The sequence below is a fragment of the Hemitrygon akajei genome, chromosome 25 (assembly GCF_048418815.1).
Source record: "Hemitrygon akajei chromosome 25, sHemAka1.3, whole genome shotgun sequence".
Classification (NCBI taxonomy): Eukaryota; Metazoa; Chordata; class Chondrichthyes; order Myliobatiformes; family Dasyatidae; genus Hemitrygon; species Hemitrygon akajei.
Genome location: NC_133148.1, coordinates 29,200,120 through 29,223,101, shown reverse-complemented (window position 1 = coordinate 29,223,101; position 22,982 = coordinate 29,200,120). Strand labels below are relative to the sequence as shown.

General features: G+C 48.3%; 1 protein-coding gene across 1 annotated transcript in view; it reads left to right on the top strand.

The window, feature by feature from the left end:
- spred3 (sprouty related EVH1 domain containing 3) overlaps positions 1-22,982 on the top strand; it is a 93,149-nt gene that overhangs the window by 27,237 nt on the left and 42,930 nt on the right. Inside the window, exon 2 of the mRNA XM_073029270.1 lies at positions 19,901-20,072. Within this exon, the coding sequence (XP_072885371.1) occupies positions 19,901-20,072 (172 nt within the window). The remainder of the gene's footprint in view (positions 1-19,900; positions 20,073-22,982) is intronic.

The window sequence follows — 22,982 nt, the reverse complement described above, 5'->3', positions numbered from 1 at the left end:
ATTATGATCACTGCTTCCTAAGGGTTCCTTTACGTTAAGCTGACTAATAAGATCTGGGTTATTACACAGCACCCAATCTAAGATAGCCATTCCCATAGTCAGCTCAAGAACAAGTTGTTCTAAAAAGCCATCTTGAAGGCATTCGACAAATTCCATTTCTTGCAGCCCGACACCAACCTGATTTTTCCCGATCCCCTTGCACATTGAAGTCCCCCATTACAATTGTGACATTACCCTCATTTCATGCCTTTTCCAGCTCCCTTTACAATCTCAACCCCACATCTTGGCTAGTATTAGGAGGCCTATGTATGATTCCCATCATGCTTTTTTTTACCCTTGCAGTTTCTTAACTCCACCCACAAAGATTCTCTGACCCTATGTCACCTCTTTCTAAAGATGTAACTCCATCTCTTACCACGGGATCCACACCTATGCTATCTTGCCTGACCTTTGATGGTGAAACTCCCAACTATGATCTTCTTTCAGCCACAACTCTGTGGTGCCCACACCATCTTACCAACCAATCCCTAATTGTGCCTGCATTCTTCGCCCTATTGAATTTTGCCCCTGTGGTACAACTTAACTCTTTGCTCTGTCTGCAGTTGTACCCAATCATTGGCTTGTCCTTCCTTACATTCATGGTCGACTTGTAAACCAGCTGGTTCATCCTCAGCTCTGTCATACTGGCTGCCATCCCCCTGCCGTATTAGTTTAAACCACTCCCAACAGCTCTAGCAAACCTGCCTGCGAGGATATCGGTCCCCCTCGGATTCAAGTGCAACCCGTCCCTTTTGTACAGGTCACACCTGCCCCAGAAAAGGCCCCAAAGATCCAGTAATCTGAATCCCTGGCCCCTGCTCCGATCCTTCAGCCATGCATTTATCCTCCACCGCATTCTATTCCTATCCTCACTGTCACGTGGCACAGGCAACGATCCCGAGATTACTACCCTTGAAATCCTGCTTCTCAGCTTCCTTTCTAACTCCCTGTATTATGTTTTCAGTACCTCCTTCCATTTTCTACCTGTATCGTTGGTACCAATATGTACCAACATATGGTGCTTGCCCTCCCATTTCGGGATATTGTGGAGGCGTTCAGAAACATCGTGGACCCTGGCACCTGGGAAGGAAACTACCTTCCATGTTTCCTGTTTGCTTCCGCAGAATTGCCTGTCTGTCCCCCACCTAACTACAGAGTCCCCTGTTACTGCTGCCATCCTCTTCAGCTTCCTGCCCTTCTGAGCCACAGGCATAGAGGCCTGGCTGCTGTTGGTTCCCCCAGGTAGGTCATCATACCCCCCCCCCCCCAACAAGTCAAGTCAAGTCACTTTTATTGTCATTTCAACCATAACTGCTGGTACAGTACACAGTAAAAATGAGACAACATTTTTCAGGACCATGGTGTTACATGACACAGTACAAAAACTAGACTGAACTACGTAAAAAAACAACACAGACTAGGCTACACTAGACTACAGTCCTACACAGGACTGCATAAAGTGCACAAAACAGTGCAGGCATTACAGTAAATAATAAACAGGACAATAGCTGTCTAAGGTGTCAGTCCAGGCTCTGGATATTGAGGAGTCTGATAGCTTGGGGGAAGAAACTGTTACATAGTCTGGTCGTGAGAGCCTGAATGCTTCGGAGCCTTTTCCTAGACGCCAGGAGGAAGAAGAGTTTGTATGAGGGGTGCGTGGGGTCCTTCATAATGCTGTTTCCTTTGCGGGTGAGACAGGTTGTTAGCTCTGCACCAGTCCGTTAGCCGCTGCACCTCCTCTCTGTAAGCTGACTCGTCGTTCTTGCTGATGAGACCCACCACGGTCGTGTCATCAGCGAACTTGATGATGTGGTTCGAGCTGTGTGTGCAGCACAGTCGTGGGTCAGCAGAGTGGACAGCAGTGGACTGAGCACACAGCCCTGGCAACAGTACTTAAATGGAGTAGTTATTGTTGGGGGGGGGGGGGCTCGCTACTATCTGACATTTTCCCTTCCCTCTCCTGACAATTACCCATTTATCTGTCTCCCGTAACCTCCCTTGCAACTCCTGTCTTGCCCTAACAGGCCGAAGGTCACCGAGCTGCAGCTCCAGTTCCCTAAGCTGGTCTCTAAGGAGCTGCATCTCGATGCACCTGGTGCAGATGTGGCCATCGGGGAGGCTGGGAGTCTCCCAGAAGTCCCACATCTCTCACCCAAACCAGGACACCGGCTCAGCAGACATACCTCCTTTTGTCTCAGGAGATAATTCAGAAAAAAAAGAAATAAGAAATGAATTTACCTACTTACCTTGCCTCTGCTTGTTCCCACCAAAACCTTACTAATCTGACTCAGACTATCCCGACGATGACTGCTAGGCGGTACCTCTCCGTTCTAGAGACTGGATTTTCAGAGCTCTTCACTGAACCCGCGCGGGAATGCTTCTGTTGTGTCTACGCAGTACTCCGATCGAAGACTCCCGTTAAAATACTTCCTGCTTTTTACTTCGAGACACATGATAAAATGGGCTGCAGTCAGCATGGTTTCCTCAAGTGAAAATCATGCCTGTCGAATCTGTTGGAATTCTTTGAAGAAGTAACAAGCAGGATAGACAATGGAGAATGGGTTGATTTTTTGTATTTGGATTTTTGGAATGCCTTTGACAAAGTGCCACACATGAAGCTGCTTAACAAGCTACGAGCCCATGGTATTACAGGAAAGATTCGAGCATGGATAACGCAGTGGCTGATTGGCAGGAGGCAAAGAGTGGGAATAAAAGGAGCCTTTTCTGGCTGGCTGCCGGTTCCACAAGGGTCTGTGTTGGGACCGATTCTTTTTAAGTTATTTGTCAGTGATTTGGTTGATGGAATTGATGGCTTTGTTGGAAAGTTTGCAGCCAATATGAAGATGGGTGGAGGGGCAGGTAGTTTTGAGGAAGCAGAGAAGCTACAGAAGGACTTAGACAGATTCGGAGAATGGGCAAAGAAATGACAGATGGAATACAGTGTCGGGAAGTGTATGGTCATGCACTTTGGCAGAAGAAATGAAAGGGTTGACTATTTTCTAAATAGAGAGAAAATACAAAAAACTGAGGTGCAAAGGGATTTGGGAGACCTTGTGCAGGGTTCCCTTATGGTTAATTTGCAGGTTAAGTCTGAGGCGAGGAAGGCAAGTGCATTCATTTTTAAGAGGACTAGAATATAAAAGCATATAAATGTTGAAACTTTATAAAGTACAAGAGAGGCCTCACTTGGAGTATTGTGGACAGTTTTGGGCCCCTTATCTAAGAAAGGATGTGCTGAAACCGGAGAGGGTTCAAAGGAGATTCACAGGAATGATTTCAGGTTTGAATGGCTTGTCATATGAAGAGTGTTCGATGGCTCTGGGCCTGTATTCGCTGGAATTCTGAAGAATAACGGGTGACCTCATTGAAACCTATCAAATGGCCTTGATAGAGTGGATGTGGAGAGGATGTTCCCCGTGGTGGGAGAGTCTAAGACCAGAGGACACAGCTTCAGGATAGAGGGCCGTCCTTTTAGAACGGAGATGAGGAGGAATTTCTTCAGCCAGTGAGTGGGGGAATCTGTGGAATCCTTTGCCACAGGCAGCTGTGGAGGCCAAGTCTTTATGTATATTTAAGGCAGGGGTTCATTGGTCAGGGTGTGAAAGGATACGGGGAGAAGGCAGGAGATTGGGGTTGAGAGGAAAATTAAATCAGCCATGATTTCAGCCAGGAAATCAGCCATGATTTCCTCAAAAAACTCTAAAAGACTGGGTAGACATGACCTCCAATATATGAAGCCATGCTGGCTATCCCTAATTAGCTCATGTCTATTCAAATATTTAGAATGCCTCTCCCACAACTGATGTCAGGCTCACCGGCCTATAATTTCCTGGTTTAGTTTTAGAGCCTTGGTTAAACAGCAGAACAACATTGGCTGTCCTCCAGTCCTCTGGTACTTCATCTGTTGCTGGGGTTGATTTAAATATTTCTGCTAGGGCCCCGGCAATTTCTGTACTTGCCTCCTGCAGGCAAGTTGAATCCAGTTACTTTGATCATTTGATGCCTGGTCAGACTACGGAGGGAATCTCAGTCTTTTATTCCTGTTATCAGAGCAGCCGCATGGCGTCTCTGAGCTAATCAGTGACTGAACTCCTGCGCTCTGTGACTGTGGGAGTTGTTCTTGCCGCTTCAGTCTAGCAACGGTACAAACATAAACCTTCTGCACACGGTTACTATCTCACTGCACATAGCAACCAGATTGGCCACGCTTTTCCCTCCATTCAGCAATCTTTTCCAACGGTTTCTGTTTCCGGTGGGTAAACATTAGACAGAGCCCAATCTAAAACTCGGCTCCCTCTCGTGGTCCAGAACTTTCTTTTCTGTCTTGCAAGGCTTCGAGATTGCTTGGGCCAACGGAGGCTTCTGGCAGCTTGGGAGCGAAAGGCCTGCACATCCGGACGAGGCTTCTTGCCCACCGTTTGGCGCACTGCTGGGTTTTAGAGCCCGAGACTGAGTCAGCACTGAAACAGACCCGGCGCCGACCATCGGCCCATCCATACTAGCCCAATCGTTAATCCAGATCAGGCCCTTAGCACATCTACTGGGAGCACTGCCATGGGAAAGTAGCATCCAACATCAAGGACCTCCCCCACCACCACCATTCAGGCCATGATGTCTTCCCAGGACCGTTAGGTCCCATACAACTAGGTCCTGGAACAACTTCAACCATCTGGCTTCTTAACCAGTACGGATAACTTCACTCAACTCTGAAATGATTCCACAAACTATCGACTCATTTTCAAGCCCCCTACGGCTCATGTTCTGTATTATTTATTGCTTATTATTAATATTATATGTCTTTCTGTATTTGCGCAGTTTGTCCTCTTTCGCACGTTGGTTGTTTGTCTGTTTTTGCTTGTGCTAGTTTCTTGTTGACTCTATTGTATTTATTCTGTTCTGAAAGCCGATGAGGAAATGAATCTCGGGGTACGTTGAAATTTACTTTGGGCTGTTATGCTTCGATGATTCAAGTAGGATTTTATTCCTTCGAATGTGAAGGTTCAAAGGTTCATTTTATAATCAAATTATATATGCAGATATTCGGGTAGATTCGGCCTGGGAAGGCAGTCCATCTAAGAGAGAAACTATCAGCCTCTGCCTTAAATATACCCAATGACTTGGCCTCCACCTGTGGCAATGAATTCCGCAGATTCACCACTCTGTGGCAATGAATTCCACAGATTCACCACTCTGTGGCTAGAGAAATTCCTCCTCATCTCTATTCTAAATGGACGTCCCTCTATTCTGAGGCTGCGCCCTCTGGTCTTAGACTCTCCCATCACTGTAAATGTCCTCTCCACATTCACTCTATCGAGACCTTTCGCCAGTTGTTAGGTTTCAATGAGGTCACCCCTCATTCTTCTGAATTCCAGTGAGTACAGGCCCAGAACCATCAAATGTTCCTCATAAGACAAGTCTTTTATTCACAGAATAATTTCTGTGAACTTCCTTTGAACCTTCTCCAATTCACTGCAGTTGGATTAATGAGCTAGTTCCAGTTGTAGGAAGACAGAAAATGCAGGAGATACTCAAATGGTCAGGCAGCAAATGTGGGAGAGAGTAAAAGAGTTATTGCTTCAGGCCAAAGATTATTCATCAGTTCATTTTCTTCATTTTGTTAAGTTCTCTCTTTCCCGGTTCTGATGAAGGAACTTTGACCTGAAATACTAACTCTGGTTCTCTCTCCACAGCTACTGCCTGACCTAACGTAAAATTAGAACATAGAACAGTACAGGACAGGCCATTCAGCCCACAATGTTGTGCTGAACCAGCTAAAAAGCAAATCAAATACACCAAACACTAATCCCTCCTATCTACACTATGTCCTTATCCCTCCATCCTCCTCACATCCATGTGTCTATCCAAATGTCTCTTAAAAGCCTCTAATGTATTTGCCTCTACCACCACACCAGGCATCCACCACTCTCTGAGTAAAAAACTTATTCCTCACATCCTCCTTCAGCCTACCCACCTCACCTTCAATGCATGACCTCTAGCATTAGACATTTCTACCCGGGTAAACAATGACTCTCTGTCCACTCTATTTCTGTCATAATCTTGTAACCCTCTATCAGATCTTCCCTCAGCCTCCGCCGCTCCAGAGAAAACAGACCAAGTTTGTCCAGCCTCTCACGCCCTCTAAACCAGGCAGCATCCTGGTAAACTTCCTCTGCCCCCTCTCCAAAGCCTCAATGTCCTTCCTACAGTGAGGCGACCAGAACTGTACGCAATACTCCAGTTGAGCATTTCAGTCTTTTCCTGTTTTTACTGTAGATTTCCAGCATCTGAAGGTTTTATTTTCGTTTTAGAAATTTCCATTTAGCAAATGTAAAATGGTATTTTTTTTTTATTGAGATACAGCCTGAAATAGGCCTTTCCAGCCCTTTGAGCCATGCCGACCAGCGATCCCCTGATTTAACCCGAGCCTAATCACAGGACAATTTACAATGATCAATTAACCTACCAACCGGTACGTTCCTGGACTGTGGGAGGAGACTGGAGCTCCTGGAGGAAACCCACGCGGTCACGGGGAGAACGTGCAAACACCTCCCAGGCAGTGGCAGTATAGAGAGAGCTCAGCCGGTCGTGGGCTGACTTCCTGGATGAAAAGACTTAGTAAGAGAGTACTGTGAGAACGAGGACTGTTCTGACAGGAGAGGCCACGCTTCAGAGCGACCACGTTAACGGGTGGCGCTGTAGCTCAGCGGGTAGTGCTGCTGCCTCACGGTGCCAGAGACGTGGGGTTCAATCCTGACCCCTGACGCTGTCTGCGTGGAGTTTGAGAGTGCTGTGACTGCGTTGCGTGTCAGTCTGCGCGTCAAATAGCCAACAGTGTTGTCCCCAGGAGTTGGTGGGAATGTGGGGAGAATAAAAACTGGGGTTGGCTTTTTTCCACTGAGATTGGGTGAGACTAGAGGTCATGGGTTAAGGGTGAAAGGTGAAATGTTTAATGGGAACATGAAGGGGAACTTCTCCACTCAGGGAGTGGTGAGAATGGAGAACAATTGGCCAGCACAAGTGGTGGATGCAGGTTCAATTTCAACATTTAGGAAAATTGGATAGGTAGAGGGACAGGAGGGATATGGAAGCCAGGTGTAGAACAATGGGACTCATTATCATCATCATGTGCTGTGTCTTAAGACGCGAGTGATCAGGGCCTCGTGACCATGATTGTTCTTGGGAAAATTTTCCTACAGAAGTGGTTTGCCATTGCCTTCTTCTGGGCAGTGTCTTTACAAGACGGGTGACCCCAGCCATTGTCAATACTCTTCAGAGATTGTCTGCCTGACATCAGTGGTTGCATAACCTGGACTTGTGATGTGCACCGGCTGCTCGTACGACCATCCACCACCTGCCCCCATGGTTTCTCGTGACCCTGATCAGGGGGGCTAAGCAGGTGCTTCACCTTGCCCAAGGGTGACCTGCAGGCTAGCAGAGGGAAGAAGCGCCTTACACCCTCTTTTGGCAGAGACGTATCTCCACCCCGCATCCCATGATGGGACTAAGCAGGTTAATAGTTTGGCACAGAGTAGATGGGCCGAAGGGCTTGCTCCTGTATTGTAGTACTCGTGACTGTATGTAACTGGTGACAAAGAGATTCTGCAGATGCTGGAAATCTCGAGCAACGCACACAAAATGCTGCAGGAACTGGCTTCTGCCCCCTTCCTTTCCAGTCCTGATGAAGGGTCTTGGCCTGAAAGGTTGGCTTTGTGCTCCTCGCCTTTTTCATTTCCCTCCGTCGGCGCGGAGTCCCTCCAGCAATTTTGGGTTTCTCACGGAGGGCTGACGGCGGGTGAGCCGACAGGGTTACCACCAGCTGCAAGGATCTCTGCGGATCGACCACCCGTTTCACGGGAGCGTGAGAAATTGTATCTAGGCCACAAAAGGTGAAGATGGGCAGTGGGGCGCGGGACTAACGGGGGATGGCGACCGTGGCACGGTCAGCACATTGCTTTGCGGCGCCAGCCATCGCAGATCAGAATCAGGTTTAATGTCATCGGCTTGTGTCGTGAAATGTGTAAACTTTGTGGCGGCAGTACAATGCAGTACGTTATGATAGAGAGAGAAAAAACTAAATTACGGTAAATAAACTAGTGTAAACAAAATAGGAAGTAAAAAGTAGTGAGGTAGTGTCATGGATTCAATGTCCATCCAGAAATCAGATGGCAGAGGGGAAGAAGCTGTTCCTGAATCGCTGAGTGTGTGCCTTCAGGCTCCTGTACCTCCTTCCTGATGGTAGCAGTGAGAACAGGACATGTCCTGGGCGCTGGGGGTCTATAATAATGGACGCTGCCTTTTTGAGGCTTTGCTCCTTGAAGATGTCTTGAATACTATGGAGGCTAGTGCCCGTGATGGAGCTGACTAAGTTTACAACCCTCTGCAGCTGTCTTCGGTCCTGTGCAGTAGCCCCCCCCACCATCCTCAACCCCAAACCAAACAACAATTCCTACCGTTGCCTGTAAGGAGTTTGTACGTTCCCCTCACGGTAGCGTGGGTTTCCCCCCACATTCCAAAGACGTACGGCTAGGGTTCGTAAGTCACGGGCATGCTGTCCTGGCTACAGAAATGTGGCTACACTTGCGGGCTGCCCCCAGCACAATCCTCGCTGTTTTGACGCAAACGGCCCATTTCACTGAACGTTTCAATGCTCTGATGTACCTATGACAAATCTTTTTTTTTATCTTTAAAGAAACAAAGGGTGCCTGTCCACCGACCCTTAAGTGTAGCCGGAGAGATCTAGAGGTTGACTGAGAAGTTAGACAAGTTGCTTGCCTTCACCGCTCAAGGCATGGAATCCAAAAGCAGGAACTATGTCCAGCATTCATCTGACCACAGCTCAAGAGCTAAGTGTAGTTCTGGTCTCCACAGTACAGGGAAGGTGCGATTGCACTGGAGAAGGGGCATTTTCCCTGGAAAAATGTATCTTAAGGAAAGATTGGATGAGTCCGGTGGTTTTCTTTGGAAAGAAGATGTGAACCTTCTGTTGCTTCTATTATAAATACAAATACTTTATTGTCACCAAACGATTGATACTAGAGCGTACAATCATCAGTGATATTTGTTTCTGCGCTTCGTGCTCCACTCTCCATTATGTGAGACTTATAGGAGGTACATCAAATATTCAGGCACTTAACCAGAAAAGGTCTACTTCCCACAGCAGAGAGGTCAGAAACCAAACAGCGGAGATTTAAAGTAATCGGTAGAGTATATGAGGGAACTGAGGGGAACTGTTTCTCCCAGAAATAGTGGGGTGTGGATTTCACTGCATGAGAGGGTTATGTGGACGGGAACCTTCAAACCTTTTACACAGTGCAAAGGTCACAGTACATTTATTACCAAAGTATGTATACATCATACAACCTCGAGATTTGTCTGCTCGCAGGCAGCAAGAAACCCGAAGAACTCAATTTTTTAAAAAAGGGCCAACGCCCAACTGTGTCCAGTTCTGGTCGCCTCACTATAGGAAGGATGTGGAAGCATTGGAAAGGGTACAGAGGAGATTTACCAGGATGCTGCCTGATTTAGAGAGTATGGATTATGATCAGAGATTAAAGGGAGCTAGGGCTTTACTGTCTGGAGAGGAGGATGAGAGGAGACATGATAGAGGTGTACAAGATATTAAGAGGAATAGACAGAGTGGACAGCCAGCACCTCTTCCCCAGGGCACCACTGCTCAGTACAAGAGGACATGGCTTTAAGGTAAGGGGAGGGAAGTTCAAGGGGGATATTAGAGGAAGGTTTTTCACTCAGAGAGTGGTTGGTGCGTGGAATGCACTGCCTGAGTCAGTGGTGGAGGCAGATACATTGGTGAAATTTAAGAGACTACTAGACAGGTATATGGAGGAATTTAAGGTGGGGGGTTATATGGGAGGCAGGGTTTGAGGGTCGGCACAACATTGTGGGCCGAAGGGCCTGTAATGTGCTGTACTATTCTATGTTCTATGTTCAAGCACAAAGGAAAAAAGAAATGTAAATCGTGCAAATAATAAAAGCCAGCAGCTTTCAGATCGCAAGTGAGTCCATAGACACGAAGCCCGGAGTAGCTGGAGTAGGCCCACAGCCTCAGCCTTAGTTCATTGTCGCGAAGCCCAGAGCAGGACATAGCCGCGGCCTCAGTTCCGCGGAGAGTGGAGTAAACGTCGCGGAGCAGGGGGTCACCTGCAGGGTTAGCAACCCAGTGCTGGGACGTGCGATTGAGTTATAGCTTCGGGTAATTGGATAAGTGTATTGGTTTTCTTTGGAATAAAAGAGAGTGAGAGGCGACTTGTGAGATCTATATATAGTAAAATTAAATTATATTGTATGAAGGGTGTTTGGTGAATCAGAGGGACATATTTCTATTTATTCTACCTACACTATGATCAGATATTCTCACATTGCTTGGACCCAGGATTGGATCGAGTATCTCTTTGACACCTGGAGAAGTGGTCCGTAATTCATGACTGAGTTTCGGAACTTTAAATTCCTCACTACTGTAATTTCTGAGGATCTATCCTGGGCCCAGCATGAAAGCACAATTGTGAGAAAGCACGCAGCGACTCTATTTCCGTAGAAGTTCGCTTAGAGTTGGCTTGACATCTAAAACTTTGACAAACTTCTAAAGATGTGTGGTGGAGAGTTTTCAAAGATTTGGCATGGCATCTAAAACTTCGGCAAACCTCTATGGATGTGTGGTGGAGAGTATACTGACTGGCTGCATCACAGCCTGGTACGGAAACACCAATGCCCTTGAATGGAAAATTCTACAAAAAGGTAGTGGATACGGCCCAGTCCATCATGGGCCCTCCCCCCCATTTAGCACTTTATACGGATCGTTGTCGCAGGAAAACAGCATCCAGCGTGAAGGATCCCCACCACCCAGGCCATGCTCTCCTCTTGCTGCTGCCATTAGGAAGAAGGTACAGGAGCCTCTGGACTCACACCACCAGGTTCAGGGATAGTTATTACCCCTCATCCATCAGGCTCCTAAGCCAGTGAGGATAACTTCAGTGGACTTCACTGCCCCCCCACCCCCATCACTGAACTGATCCCACAATCTATGGACTCAGTTTCGAGGACTCTTCACCTCATGTTCTCGATATTAATTGCTTATTTATTTATTATTATTATTTCTTTTATTCTCTTTTGTATTCACAATTTGGTCTTTTGCCCTTTGGTTGCTTGTCTGACCTTTTGGGTGGGGTCTTTCATAACAGACAATCCTGTGTCTCTTAGATTTACTGGGTATGTCCACAAAAGGAAAGATTCTCGGGGTTGTATGTGGTGATGCGTATGTACCTTGATAATAAATTTAATTCGAACTTTGGCGGACCCCTATCAGTCCCATTTCCCTATTCCCCCAGAGGCCAGCAGCCTGCTTTTCCTCAGATATCCATCCCATTCCCTGAGGGGATTCTCCTTCTCTGACACGCGATCAGTTCTGGATCAAACTAGTCTCTCAAAACAATGTCGTATCATTCTGTGGTTGGGGCAATAGGTCGATTGGGCTCTGAGTCACACTGTGCTCCTGTTGGCCAAGCCAGATCTTGATTTCACTCAGTAACTGAGTTTTTTTTGTCGAGGACTCCGAGAACTTAGTACACTTCAGTGAGGTCGCCACTCATTCTAATCAGAATCAGACTTTAATCGCCAAGTACCGATGCACATACAAGGAATTTACTTCCGGCAGATGTTGTCTCTCTGCTCATAACAATAATAATGATAAATATAAATGAAAATATAGATTATACATACAGGTAGTGCAATCCAAGTAATAGTTAGCCGACAGTTAACCGACAGTTAACTGTTCAGCAAAGTGACCGCAGTAGGGAAAAAACTTCTCCAGTGCAGACGGAAGCAGATCAAACAGTCTGTGCGCAGGATGGGAGGAGTCCTTTATGATGTTCCCCGCCCTCTTCTTCAACCTGGAAGAGTACAGGTGCACAATAGAGGGCAGGGAGGCTCCAGTGATGCGCTCGGCAGTCCTCACTGTGCGCTGTAGTCTGGTTCTATCCTGCTTAATGGACTCATGCCAGCACGGAGCATGGAAATGATAAAGAGAATATTCAAAAATCCGAGGAGCGAAGGGACTTGGGAGTCCTCGTGCAGGATTCCCTAAGGGTTAATTTGAAGGTCGATTTCATTGGTGGTGAGGAAGGTAAATGGAATGTTATCATTCATTTCAAGAGGACTAGAATATAAAAGCAAGACTATAATGTTGAGACTTTATGAGGCACTGGTGAGGCCTCATTTGCAGGATTGTGAGTAGTTTTGGGCCCCTTATCTAAGAAAAGATGTGCTGGCATTGGAGAGGATTCAAAGGAGGTTCACGAAAATGATTCCAGGATTGAAAGGCTTGTCACATGGGGAGTGGTTGATGGTTCTGGAATTCAGAAGAATGAGGGGTGACCTAATTGAAGCATGTGGAATGTTGAAAGGCTTCGATAGAGTAGGTGAGGGGAGGATGTTTCCTGTGGTGAGGGAGTCTAGGACCAGAGTGCACAGCCTCAGAATAGGGATGAGGAGGAATATCTACAGCCAGTGAGAGGTAAATCTGTGGCATTCATTGCCACAGGCAGCTGTGGAGGCCGTCATTGGGTCTGTTTAAAGCAGAGATAGAAAGATCCTTGATTAGTCAGGGCATGAAGGGATACAGGGAGAAGGCAGGAGACTGGGTTGAGAGGGAAACGAATCACCCATGACAAAATGGCAGAGCAGACACGATGGGCCAAATGGCCTCATGGTCGAAATAGGCCCTTCTGCCCATCTAGTCCATGTTGACCATCAAGTACCTTTCTATTCTAATCCCATTTCTACAACTTTACTAATTATACCTCCTACATTCAGATAGAGGTTTAAGTTAAGTTTATTCTTGTCACCTCTACCGAGATACGGTGAGAAAGTTTGTCTTGCATGCTGTACGTACAGATCAGATCATTACACTGCACTCTGAGGTAGAACAAGGTAAAACAATAACAATGCAAAAGCTTCTGGGAAGGAGCAGTGCAGGTAAACGATAAAGTAGAAGATCACGAAGGGGTAGATTGTGAGGTCAAGAGTCCATCTTATCATACAAGAGGTCCATTCAAGAGTCTGATAACAGCGGGGTAGAAGCTGTCCCTGATTCTGGTGGTACATGCTTTTAGGCTTTCGTATCTTCTGCCCAAAGGGCGAGGGGAGAGGGGAGATTATCTGGGGCGGGTGGGGTCTTTGATGATGCCAGTTGCTTTACTGAGACAGTGAGAAGTGTAGACGGAGTCCATAGAGGAAGGGCTGGTTTCCGTGATGTGCTGAGCTGTGTCCACAACTCTCCGCTGTTCCTTGTGCTCACGTGCAGAGCAGTTGCTGTGCCAAGCTGTTACGCGTCCAGGTGTAAAACGTTATTACAAGCGATGAACAGCAAGGCTCCCGGTCTCCAACCCATCTGGCACACAGCTGGTCACAATAGACCATCCCCTTTTACCCACCGGCTCTAATCTTCTATGTGGGACCTTGTCAAATGTTGTACTATGATCCATGGTACAATCATATCCTCGTCAAAAACAAAATCAATTAATTTCATCAGACAGGAGTTCCCACCAACAAATCTGTGCTGAATGTCCCTGATCTATCCTTCCCTTTTTAAGTGTACAGTACTGCTATCCTTCGGGATATTTTATTAAACTCTCTGGTCTACAATCACCTGGTTTCTCCCTGCTCCTCCTCTTCAGTGATGTCTCCAGTCATCTGGCACCTTTCCTGTGTCCACTGATCGACAGCACGTCGGGCGCCGGAGACTTGTTCCACTTCATGCCCTCTTCCTCCTTTCGAATGTTAACGTGTTCCAGAATTTCACCATCCCAGATGAAACCTCCAACCTCAGTCTCTTTCCTCTTGATTAAGAGCTTTGATTCTTCACCTTGTTCTCTGCCTCTACACTCAGATTGTCCGTTAGGTCCCAAACAGGGCCCTACGCTACCCCACATTTTAAAAAGTGCCTTTGACTTTTCCTTGATCTTAAGTGCCAGTGATATTTCAGGGCCCCTCTTTGTCCGCTTAATTTATTTTCTTCAGTGCCCCCCCCTATCTCCCACCCTCACCGCACTCCTGTTCTACTGAAGGATCTTCCCCATTTCTGGTACCCTTTACTATAAGACATAGGAGCAGAATTTGCCATTAAGGCCTGCTCCACCATTCCATCATGGCTGATCCATTATCTGTCTCAACCCCATCCTCTTGCCTTCTCGCCGTAAACTGTGACACCCTGACTAATCAAGGACCGACTAACCTCAGCTTTAAATATTCTCAATGACTTGTCCTCCTCGAGCGCCTGTGGCAATGAATTCCACGCATTCACTACCCTCTAGTTAAAGAAATCTCTCCTCATCTCAGTTTTAAATTGATGTCCCTCTGGACCTGGACTCGCCCATTACAGGAAACATCCTCTCCTCCGCCACTCCATCTAGGCCTTTCAATATTTGATAGGTTTTGATAAGTTTCTCCCCCGCCCCCCCCCCATTCTTCAAAACTCCAGCAAGTACAGGACCAGAGCTCTTCATACATCACCCCTATCATTCCCGGGATCATTCCTCAATATTGACACTAATCCATGTAAACTGGAGGTGAGACCAAGGGATAATTGCTTCTGGATCCAACCTCCTTCCCAAAAACCCATCACGTTTACAGAGAATCAGCCTAGCTGGTACGACCTCAGGAGTGAGATCCCAATGCCCCTTCCCCGATCGTTGCCTCACAATCAGAGGCCTTTGAATGAGGACCAGAGACATTTCCAAACAACATCCAAGAGATAATCGGGCCCTGGTTAAGAACAAGAAGGAGGTGCATAGCGGTATAGGCAGGAAGGAGAAAATGAGATACTTGAGGAGTACAAGAAATGCAAAGAACATAAGAAATAGGAGTAGGAGTAGACCATTCGGCCCGTTGAGCCTGCTCCGCTATTCAATAAGATGATAGCTGATCTGGCCATGGACTCATCTCCACCTACCTGCCTTTTCCCCATAACCCTTAATTCCCCTACTATGCAAAAATATATCCAACCTTGTCTTAAATATATTTACTGAGGTAGCCTCCACTGCTTCATCGGGCAGAGAATTCCACAGATTCATCACTCTTTGGGAAAAGCAGTTCCTCCTCATCTCCATCCTAAGTCGACTCCACCGAGTTGAGGCTATGTTTCCCCCCCCCCCCCCCATAAGAAAACACTGAAGAAGAAGATCAGGAGGGCTAAAAGACAATGTGAGGTTACTCTGACAGATGAGGTGAAGGAGAATCCCAAGGTCTTCTCCGGATATATTAAGAGCAAAAGGATAGCAAAGGACAAAATCGGCCCTCTGGAAAATCAGAGTGGTCATCTATGCCGGAACCAAAAGAGATGGAGGAGATTTTAAATTTGCACTTGTATTTACAGAATCTATAGTTGAAACAGCAATGAAATCATGGGCCATATACAGATGACAGAGTGTTTGCTGTCTTGAGGAAAATTCAGGTGGCTAAACCCCCAGGTCCTGACAAGGTGTTCCCTCGGACCCTGTGGGGGGCAAATGTAGAATATTCAGGGGCTCTGGCAGAGATAATTAAAACGTCTTTAGCCATGGTTGAGGTGCTGGAGATTTAGAGGGTTGCTGATGTTGTTCTGCTGGTTAAGAAAGGCTCTAAGAATAAGCCAGGAAATTATAGGCCCAGTGAGCTTGATATCAGCAGTGGGTAAGTTATTGGAAAGTATTCTAAGGGATTTCTCTCTGGAATTTAGAAGATTGAGGGGGGATCTTATTGAAATGTATAAAATTCGAAAGGGATTGGACAGGCTAGATGCAGGAAGATTGTTTCTGATGTTGGGGAAGTCCAGAACGAGGGGTCACAGTTTAAGGATAAAGGGGAAGCCTTTTAGGACTGAGATGAGGAAAAACTTCTTCACACAGGGAGTGGTGAATCTGTGGAATTCTCTGACACAGGAAACAGTTGAGGCCGGTTCATTGGCTATATTTAAGAGGAAGTTAGATGTGGCCCTTGTGGCTAAAGGGATCAGGGGGTATGGAGAGAAAGCAGGTACAGGGTTCTGAGTTGGATGATCAGCCATGATCATACTGAATGGCGGTGCAGGCTCAAAGGGCCGAATGGCCCACTCCTGCACCTATTTTCTATGTTACTATGGGATGGGGTAGATAAGTATTTGGATCGACAGAGACTGATTAGGGAAAGTCAATCTGACTTGTGTTCATGATAGGCCATGTCTAACCAAAGAGTTTTTCGAGGAAAGTTGATGAAGGCAAGGCAGCGGATGTTAACCATTTGGACTTCTGCAAGGCCTTTGACAAGGTGGGACGCAGGGGGATTGGTCAAGAAGGTTCAGTCGCTTGGCATTCAAGATGAGGTAGTAAATTGGATTAGACATTTGCTTTGTGGGAGAAGCCAGAGAATTGGTAATAGGTGGTTGCTTCTCAGACTGCTGGTGTGCCGCAGCGATCAGTCCTGGATTCGCTGTATGTCATCTATATCAATGATCTGGATGACAATGTGGTAAACTGCATCAGTAAATTTGTGGATGACACCAAGATTGGGGGTGTAGTGGACAGCGAGGAAAACTATCAAAGTTGTAGTGGAATCTGGACCATCTGATGAAATGGGCTGAAAAATGGAAGATGGAATTTAATGCAGATAAACGTGACATGTTGCACTTTAGGAGGCCCAGCCAGGGTAGGTCGTACATGGTGAGCGGTAGGGCACTGAGGAGCGCTGTAGAACAGAGGGATCTGGGGATACAGATCCATAATTCCTTGAAAGTGGCGTCACAGGCAGATGGGGTCGTAAAGAAAACTTCTGGCACTCTGACAATAAATCAATGTATCGAGTGCAGGAGGTGGAACGTTATGCCGAAATTGTGTACAACATTGGTGAAGCCTAATTCGGAGTATCGTGTGCAAATTTGGTCACCTACCCACAGATTAAAAGAATTCAGAGACAATTCACAAGGGTGTTTGCTAGGACTTGAAGACTCAAGTGATAGGGAAAGGTTGAACAGGTTAGGACTTCCATCATTGGAGTGTAGAAGATTGAGGGGGGATTTGATAGAGGTGTACAGAATTATGACGGGTATAGACAGCATACATGCAAACAGGCCTTTTTGCACTGAGGTTGGGTGGGTCTAGAACTAGAGGTCGTGGGTTAAGGGTTAAAGGTGACATGTTTAAATGGAACATGAAGGGGATTTTCATCACTCAGAGGGTGGCGAGGGTGTGGAACGAGCTGCCAGCAGAAGTGATGAATGTGGGGTTGATTTCAACATTTAGGGTAAGTTTGGATAGGTACATGGATGGGAGGAGCATGAAGGGCTATGGTCTGGGTGCGGGTCAATGGGACTAGGCAGATAGTTTGGCACAGATTAGATGGGCTGAAGGGCCTGTTTCTGTCCTGTGGTGCTCTATGACTATAATTATGCAAGAATTCAGACATTGGAACAACACACACAAAATGGTGGTGGAACGCAGCAGGCCAGGCGGCATCTATAAGGAGAAGCGCTGTCGACGTTTCGGGCCGAGACGTCGACAGCGCTTCTCCCTGTGGATGCTGCCTGGCCTGCTGCGTTCCACCAGCATTTTGTGTGCGTTGCTTGAATTTCCAGCATCTGCAGATTTCTTCGTGTTTTTCAGACATTGGAAGCTTCTTCTTGCCCCTCTGTCATCCTTATCCCGGCCTCCATCCCCGATCTTGCCCGCCCGCCACCACTTCCACGCTTACCGTGTGTGCAACCCACAACTCTTACACCAACGTCACAGCCTTCCCACGTCCTAATCCGACCAGCGCGCTGGGGCAGCAAAAAGTTGCGCTGTACGTCCTGAGGCAGGGCTTCCTCTCGAAACGTCGGCGATGCCTTTCTTCCCGCAGATGCTGCTCGGCCCACTGATTTCTTACCTGTTTGACCAATGCCCTCCTCGTCGCTCACTCCCATTGTACAAGGCCGGGGCCATCTTGTTTCATTGCGCGCTGTGAGTGGTACTGGATATGTTGAATGCCAACCCCTCTCCCACCCAACCGCAGCCAACATGACAGCCTTCCGATAGGCTGACATGGTCAAACGCCTTCGAAGATTTTTAAAAATAAAGTGTAGTTTTATTTGTCACGTGTACGCACGGAAGCGTAGAGTGAAACGCGCCGTTTGCATCGTATCACATCAGCGAGGATGTACTGGGAGCAGCCCACTTTTCCAGCGCCAACGTAGCTTGACCTAACCCTGACTTGTCCGTCATTGGAACGTGGGAGGCAACCCGAGCACTCAAAGGAAACCTACACGGTCAGAGAGAGGACGTGCAAACTCCTTACGGGCAGCAGCGGGAATTGAACCCTGATCCTACCGTTAGCGTTACACTAGAGTTTGCGCTGCAGTATCCATCGACTGCTTTTAAATGCCTCCACTCAACATTTGGAGACTGATCAACAATTGCTGCCGGGTCTTGAAGACCTGAGTTATATGGAAAGACTGAGTTGGTTAGGACTGTATTCTTTAGAACGTAGAAGATCGAGGGGAGATTTGATAGCAGTATGTAAAATTATGAGGGGTATAGATAAGTTAAATACAAGCATGCTTTTTCTACTGAGGTTGGGTGGCCCTACAACCAGAGGTCATGGGTTAAGGGTGAAAGGTGGGAAGTTTAAGGGAAATGTGTGGGGAAAGTTCTTCACTCAGAGGGTGGTGAGAGTGTGGGACAAGCTGCCAGCTCGATTTCAACATTTCAGAGACGTTTGAACGGGTACGTGGATGGTAGGGCTATGGAGGGCTATAGTCCCCGGTGCAGGTTGATGGGAGTAGGCAGCTTAAATGGCTCCAGCATGGACTAGATGGGCCAAAGAGCCTGTTTCTATGCTGTACTTCTCTATGACTCTAAAAACATTTTTGATGTTCTTTGAAAGAAACTTGAATACATGAGGTCATATAGTTATAGAGTCATGCAGCATGGAAATGAGCCCTTCAGCCCGTCTAATCTATACTGACCATGGTGTCTTCCGGAGCTAGTCTCAATCGCCCAATCTGTCTCAATCTAAACTTCTCTATCTATGGTCATTATAATCATCATCATTATGTGCCGTGTCGTATGAAATAGATGATCATGGTCTCATGAACAAGATTGTTCTTGGCAATTTCTTTTCTACACAAGCAGTTTGCCATTGCCTTCTCCTGGGCAGCCGGGTGACCCCAGCCATTATCAATACCCTTCAGCGACTGTCTGCCTAGCATCAGTGGTCACGTAACCAGGACTTGTGATGGGCACCAACTGCTCCCATGTCTTCATGTGCTCCTGATCAGGGGGGCTGAGCAGGTGCTGCACCTCACCCAAGGGTGACCTGCGGGCTAGTGGAGGGAAGGAGTGCCTCACACCTCCTTCCGTAGAGACGTATCTCCAACCCTCCGCCCTATATCTGTGGTACCTGTCCAATTCTAGAACTGAGTTGAGGAGGAATTTCTATAGCCAGAGGGTGGTGGAGGACAAGTCATTGGGCTTATCTAAAGCTGAGGTTGGTAGGTTCTTCATTAGCAAGGGTGTCAACGGTTGCAGTGAGAAGGCAGGAGAATCGGCTTGAGAGGAAAAATCTATCAGCCATGATGGAATGGTGGTGAAGATTCAGAGTGCCGAATGGCCTAATTCTGTTCCTATGCCTCGTGGTCGTATTTTCTTAAGGCCTTTAAACGTTGTAACTGTGGCCATCTTTACCCATTCTTCTGGCAGCTCGTTCCACATACCCAAAATGTTGCCCCTCAAGTAGCCTTTCACCTCTAGTTTTAGACTCCCCTTTGCCATCCAGCATGTCTGTGCCCCTAATGATTTGATGGACCTGCGGGAGGGTTTTCCAGGCAGGGGGCTCTCTCTGACGACGCTGTGTTTCTCTGCAGTTACGTGGTCCGAGTTCGAGCAGTAGTGATGACCCGTGACGACTCCAGCGGAGGATGGGTGCCCCTGGGTGGAGCAGGCCTCAGCCACGTCACCATTGGTCGGGCGGTGAGGTCGGACGCCAACGGCCAGGGCAGCTTCCTGATCCGCGGTGAGCGCCTCCGTGACCAGGCGGTAAGTGGTCACGCGGCGGGCGGCCCTGACCTCGTCCCCCCCCCCCCCCCAAGTGTCCCGGCTTTGACAGGGGACTCCGGCCAGTCCGACCCCGAGACACGTGGCACACCTGACCTTTGACCTCCCCTTATCACAAGCCAACGCGATTGTCAGCACCGTCCCGGCACCAGCCTCATGCGGAAGCCGCATTGCGATTGGTCAACTGGCCGAGGCCACGCCTCTGCCTCTCAAAGGGGAGCAGTCGCTGGTGGAGGTTGTTTTGGGAGTTTGCCCGAGGCAACGGTGAGGGGTGGGAACGTCAGATTTCAGCTTCTGTGGGGAAAGGGCCACCTCACCGGCACTCTCTGGGTGCCCCCTGCATTCACGTAGCCGCTTCAGGACCTTAGCAGGGCAGATAAGGTCAGTGGGTGATACTTCGAGACCCAACAAGTGCGTCATTCACCCCGGACACTGACCCATGCTCCATACACACCCCCCAGCCCCACCATCGCATTGCCACTGCAATCGCGCATGAACCCGCCGGGGACCACTGAAACGTCCACACACGCTACAAGCTACTGCTCCGTGACGTGCCCAACCCTCAGAGCACAGGGGCGTTTGGTGAGCGCTAGGGCAGAAGGAGATGTTGTTAACCATCGTTGGCGTGGCCGCCACAGAGTTCCTGAGGTGGACTACACACACACAGCTCAGGAGGAACTCAGCGGGTCAGGCAGAATCTAGGCAAGGAAATGTCGGAAACATCGACTGTTTTTTCCCCTCCACGGACGCTGCCCGACCTGCTGGGTTCCTCCAGCATTTTGTGTCGGTTGTTCAAGATTGCTAGCGTCTGCAGAATCTCACGTTAAAGTTGAAGTTGAATATCCAGCCAGACAAATCCTCCAGGACCAAGGTCCAAAACACAAAAACAACAGTCGTACACAGCACAAGGCATGTATAGCACATGTAGGATAGCAGTAAATATACAGTCACATGAAACACATGTGTATAGCCAAGTAACAACACACACAAAATGCTGGTGGAACACAGCAGGCCAGGCAGCATCTATAGGGAGAAGCGCTGTCGACGTTTCGGGCCGAGACCCTTCGTCAGGACTAACTGAAAGGAAAGATAGTAAGAGATTTGAAAGTAGTGGGGGGAGGGGGAAATGCGAAATGATAGGAGAAGACCAGAGGGGGTGGGGTGAAGCTGAGAGCCAGACAGGTGATTGGCGAAAGTGATACAGAGCTGGAGAAGGGAAAGGATCATGACACAGGAGGCCTCGGGAGAAAGAAAGGCGGGGGGGAGCACCAGAGGGAGATGGAGAACAGGCAGGGTGATGGGCAGAGAGAGAGAAAAAAAACAAACAACTAAATATGTCATGGATGGGGTAAGAAGGGGAGGAGGGGCATTAACGGAAGTTAGAGAAGTCAATGTTCATGCCATCAGGTTGGAGGCTACCCAGCCGGTATATAAGGTGTTGTTCCTCCAACCTGAGTGTGGCTTCATCTTGACAGTAGAGGAGGCCATGGATAGACATATCAGAATGGGAACGGGACATGGAATTAAAATGTGTGGCCACTGGGAGATCCTGCTTTCTCTGGCGGACCGAGTGTAGTTGTTCAGCGAAAGTCTCCCAGTCTGCGTCGGGTCTCACCAATATATAAAAGGCCACACCGGGAGCACCAGACGCAGTATACCACACCAGCCAACTCACAGGTGAGGTGTTGCCTCACCTGGAAGGACTATCTGGGGCCCTGAATGGTGGTGAGGGAGGAAGTGTAAGGGCAGGTGTAGCACTTGCTCCGCTTACAAGGATAAGTGCCAGGAGGGGGATCGGTGGGAAGGGATGGGGGGACGTCCAAGTCAAGTCCCTGAGTGACATATCCTCTAAACTGATGGTGCAGTGGTGCTGTCGACAAGAACTTGTCAGCAGTCCACAGCTACATGCACGCACACGCGCAGGCAATCCGACGTGTCTCCACCGAGCGAACACTGGAGAGCAGCACTGTCGGGAGAGGACCGAGCACCACACTACCTCCAGCGTCACCCCTCCTGGACGGCTGCAGCAGGCGAGCCCCTGGCGTGAGGCGTGAGGCCTCTAGTCCTCACTACGACCGAGGCCTCGCAGCTGCCCCGCCGTCGGCCCCCCCAATAGACCTGTGCCCTCCCATGTTGCAGGAACCCCCTTGCTGCGCCTCGTACAATACTGCAGCTGCCGCAAAGCTGAAAGAAAGTCCAGATGCTACCGGAAACACTCAGCAGGCTGGGCAGCATCTGAAGGGGAGAAAAATAGTTAATGATGCAAGCAGATGACTTTCAGCTGAAGATGTTGTAAGCATACCCCCCCCCCCCCCGGCAGTCCCCTCTAAGTAACCCTCCCTCCTCTCGCACCAGCAGGAGCAAGTGGGCTGGAGGGGTGGGGGAGCAGAGGGCAGTTCGTCACTCTGGCTGACTCCAGGAGCCTCTGGCAGTTGGGGAAAGAGGTTGGCAGCAGGAAGGAAGGATGAGCGGTGAGCTCCTGGGGCTGATTGAGGAAAGGGATGGTACAGCGTTCCCCAGATCAAACTTACAGCTGAGCTCTGGTGTGGAGGAACCAGTGGGGGGTTTCGATAGGACAACGGATAGGGTAAGGTGGTACACACAGATTGCCTGGGACGCTCCCAAGGATACCTGGGCATTCCTGGTACCCGGAGCATTGCCAGGAAGTCCTCTGCAGTTGGAATCGGAATCAGGTTTATTATCACCGATTTCTTCTTCTTCCTTGAGTTTTTACGGCAGTTGGCATCCACACTGTTGCATTACTGCCATCTTCAGGATTTACCGTCCCTCATTGTCCATTCACTTGACTGCCTAAAGTCGTCTTTCCAGTCCTTAAACTAAACAACCATTTCCTGCCCTGATCACTCTCCCCACATTCCAATAAACCTTTAA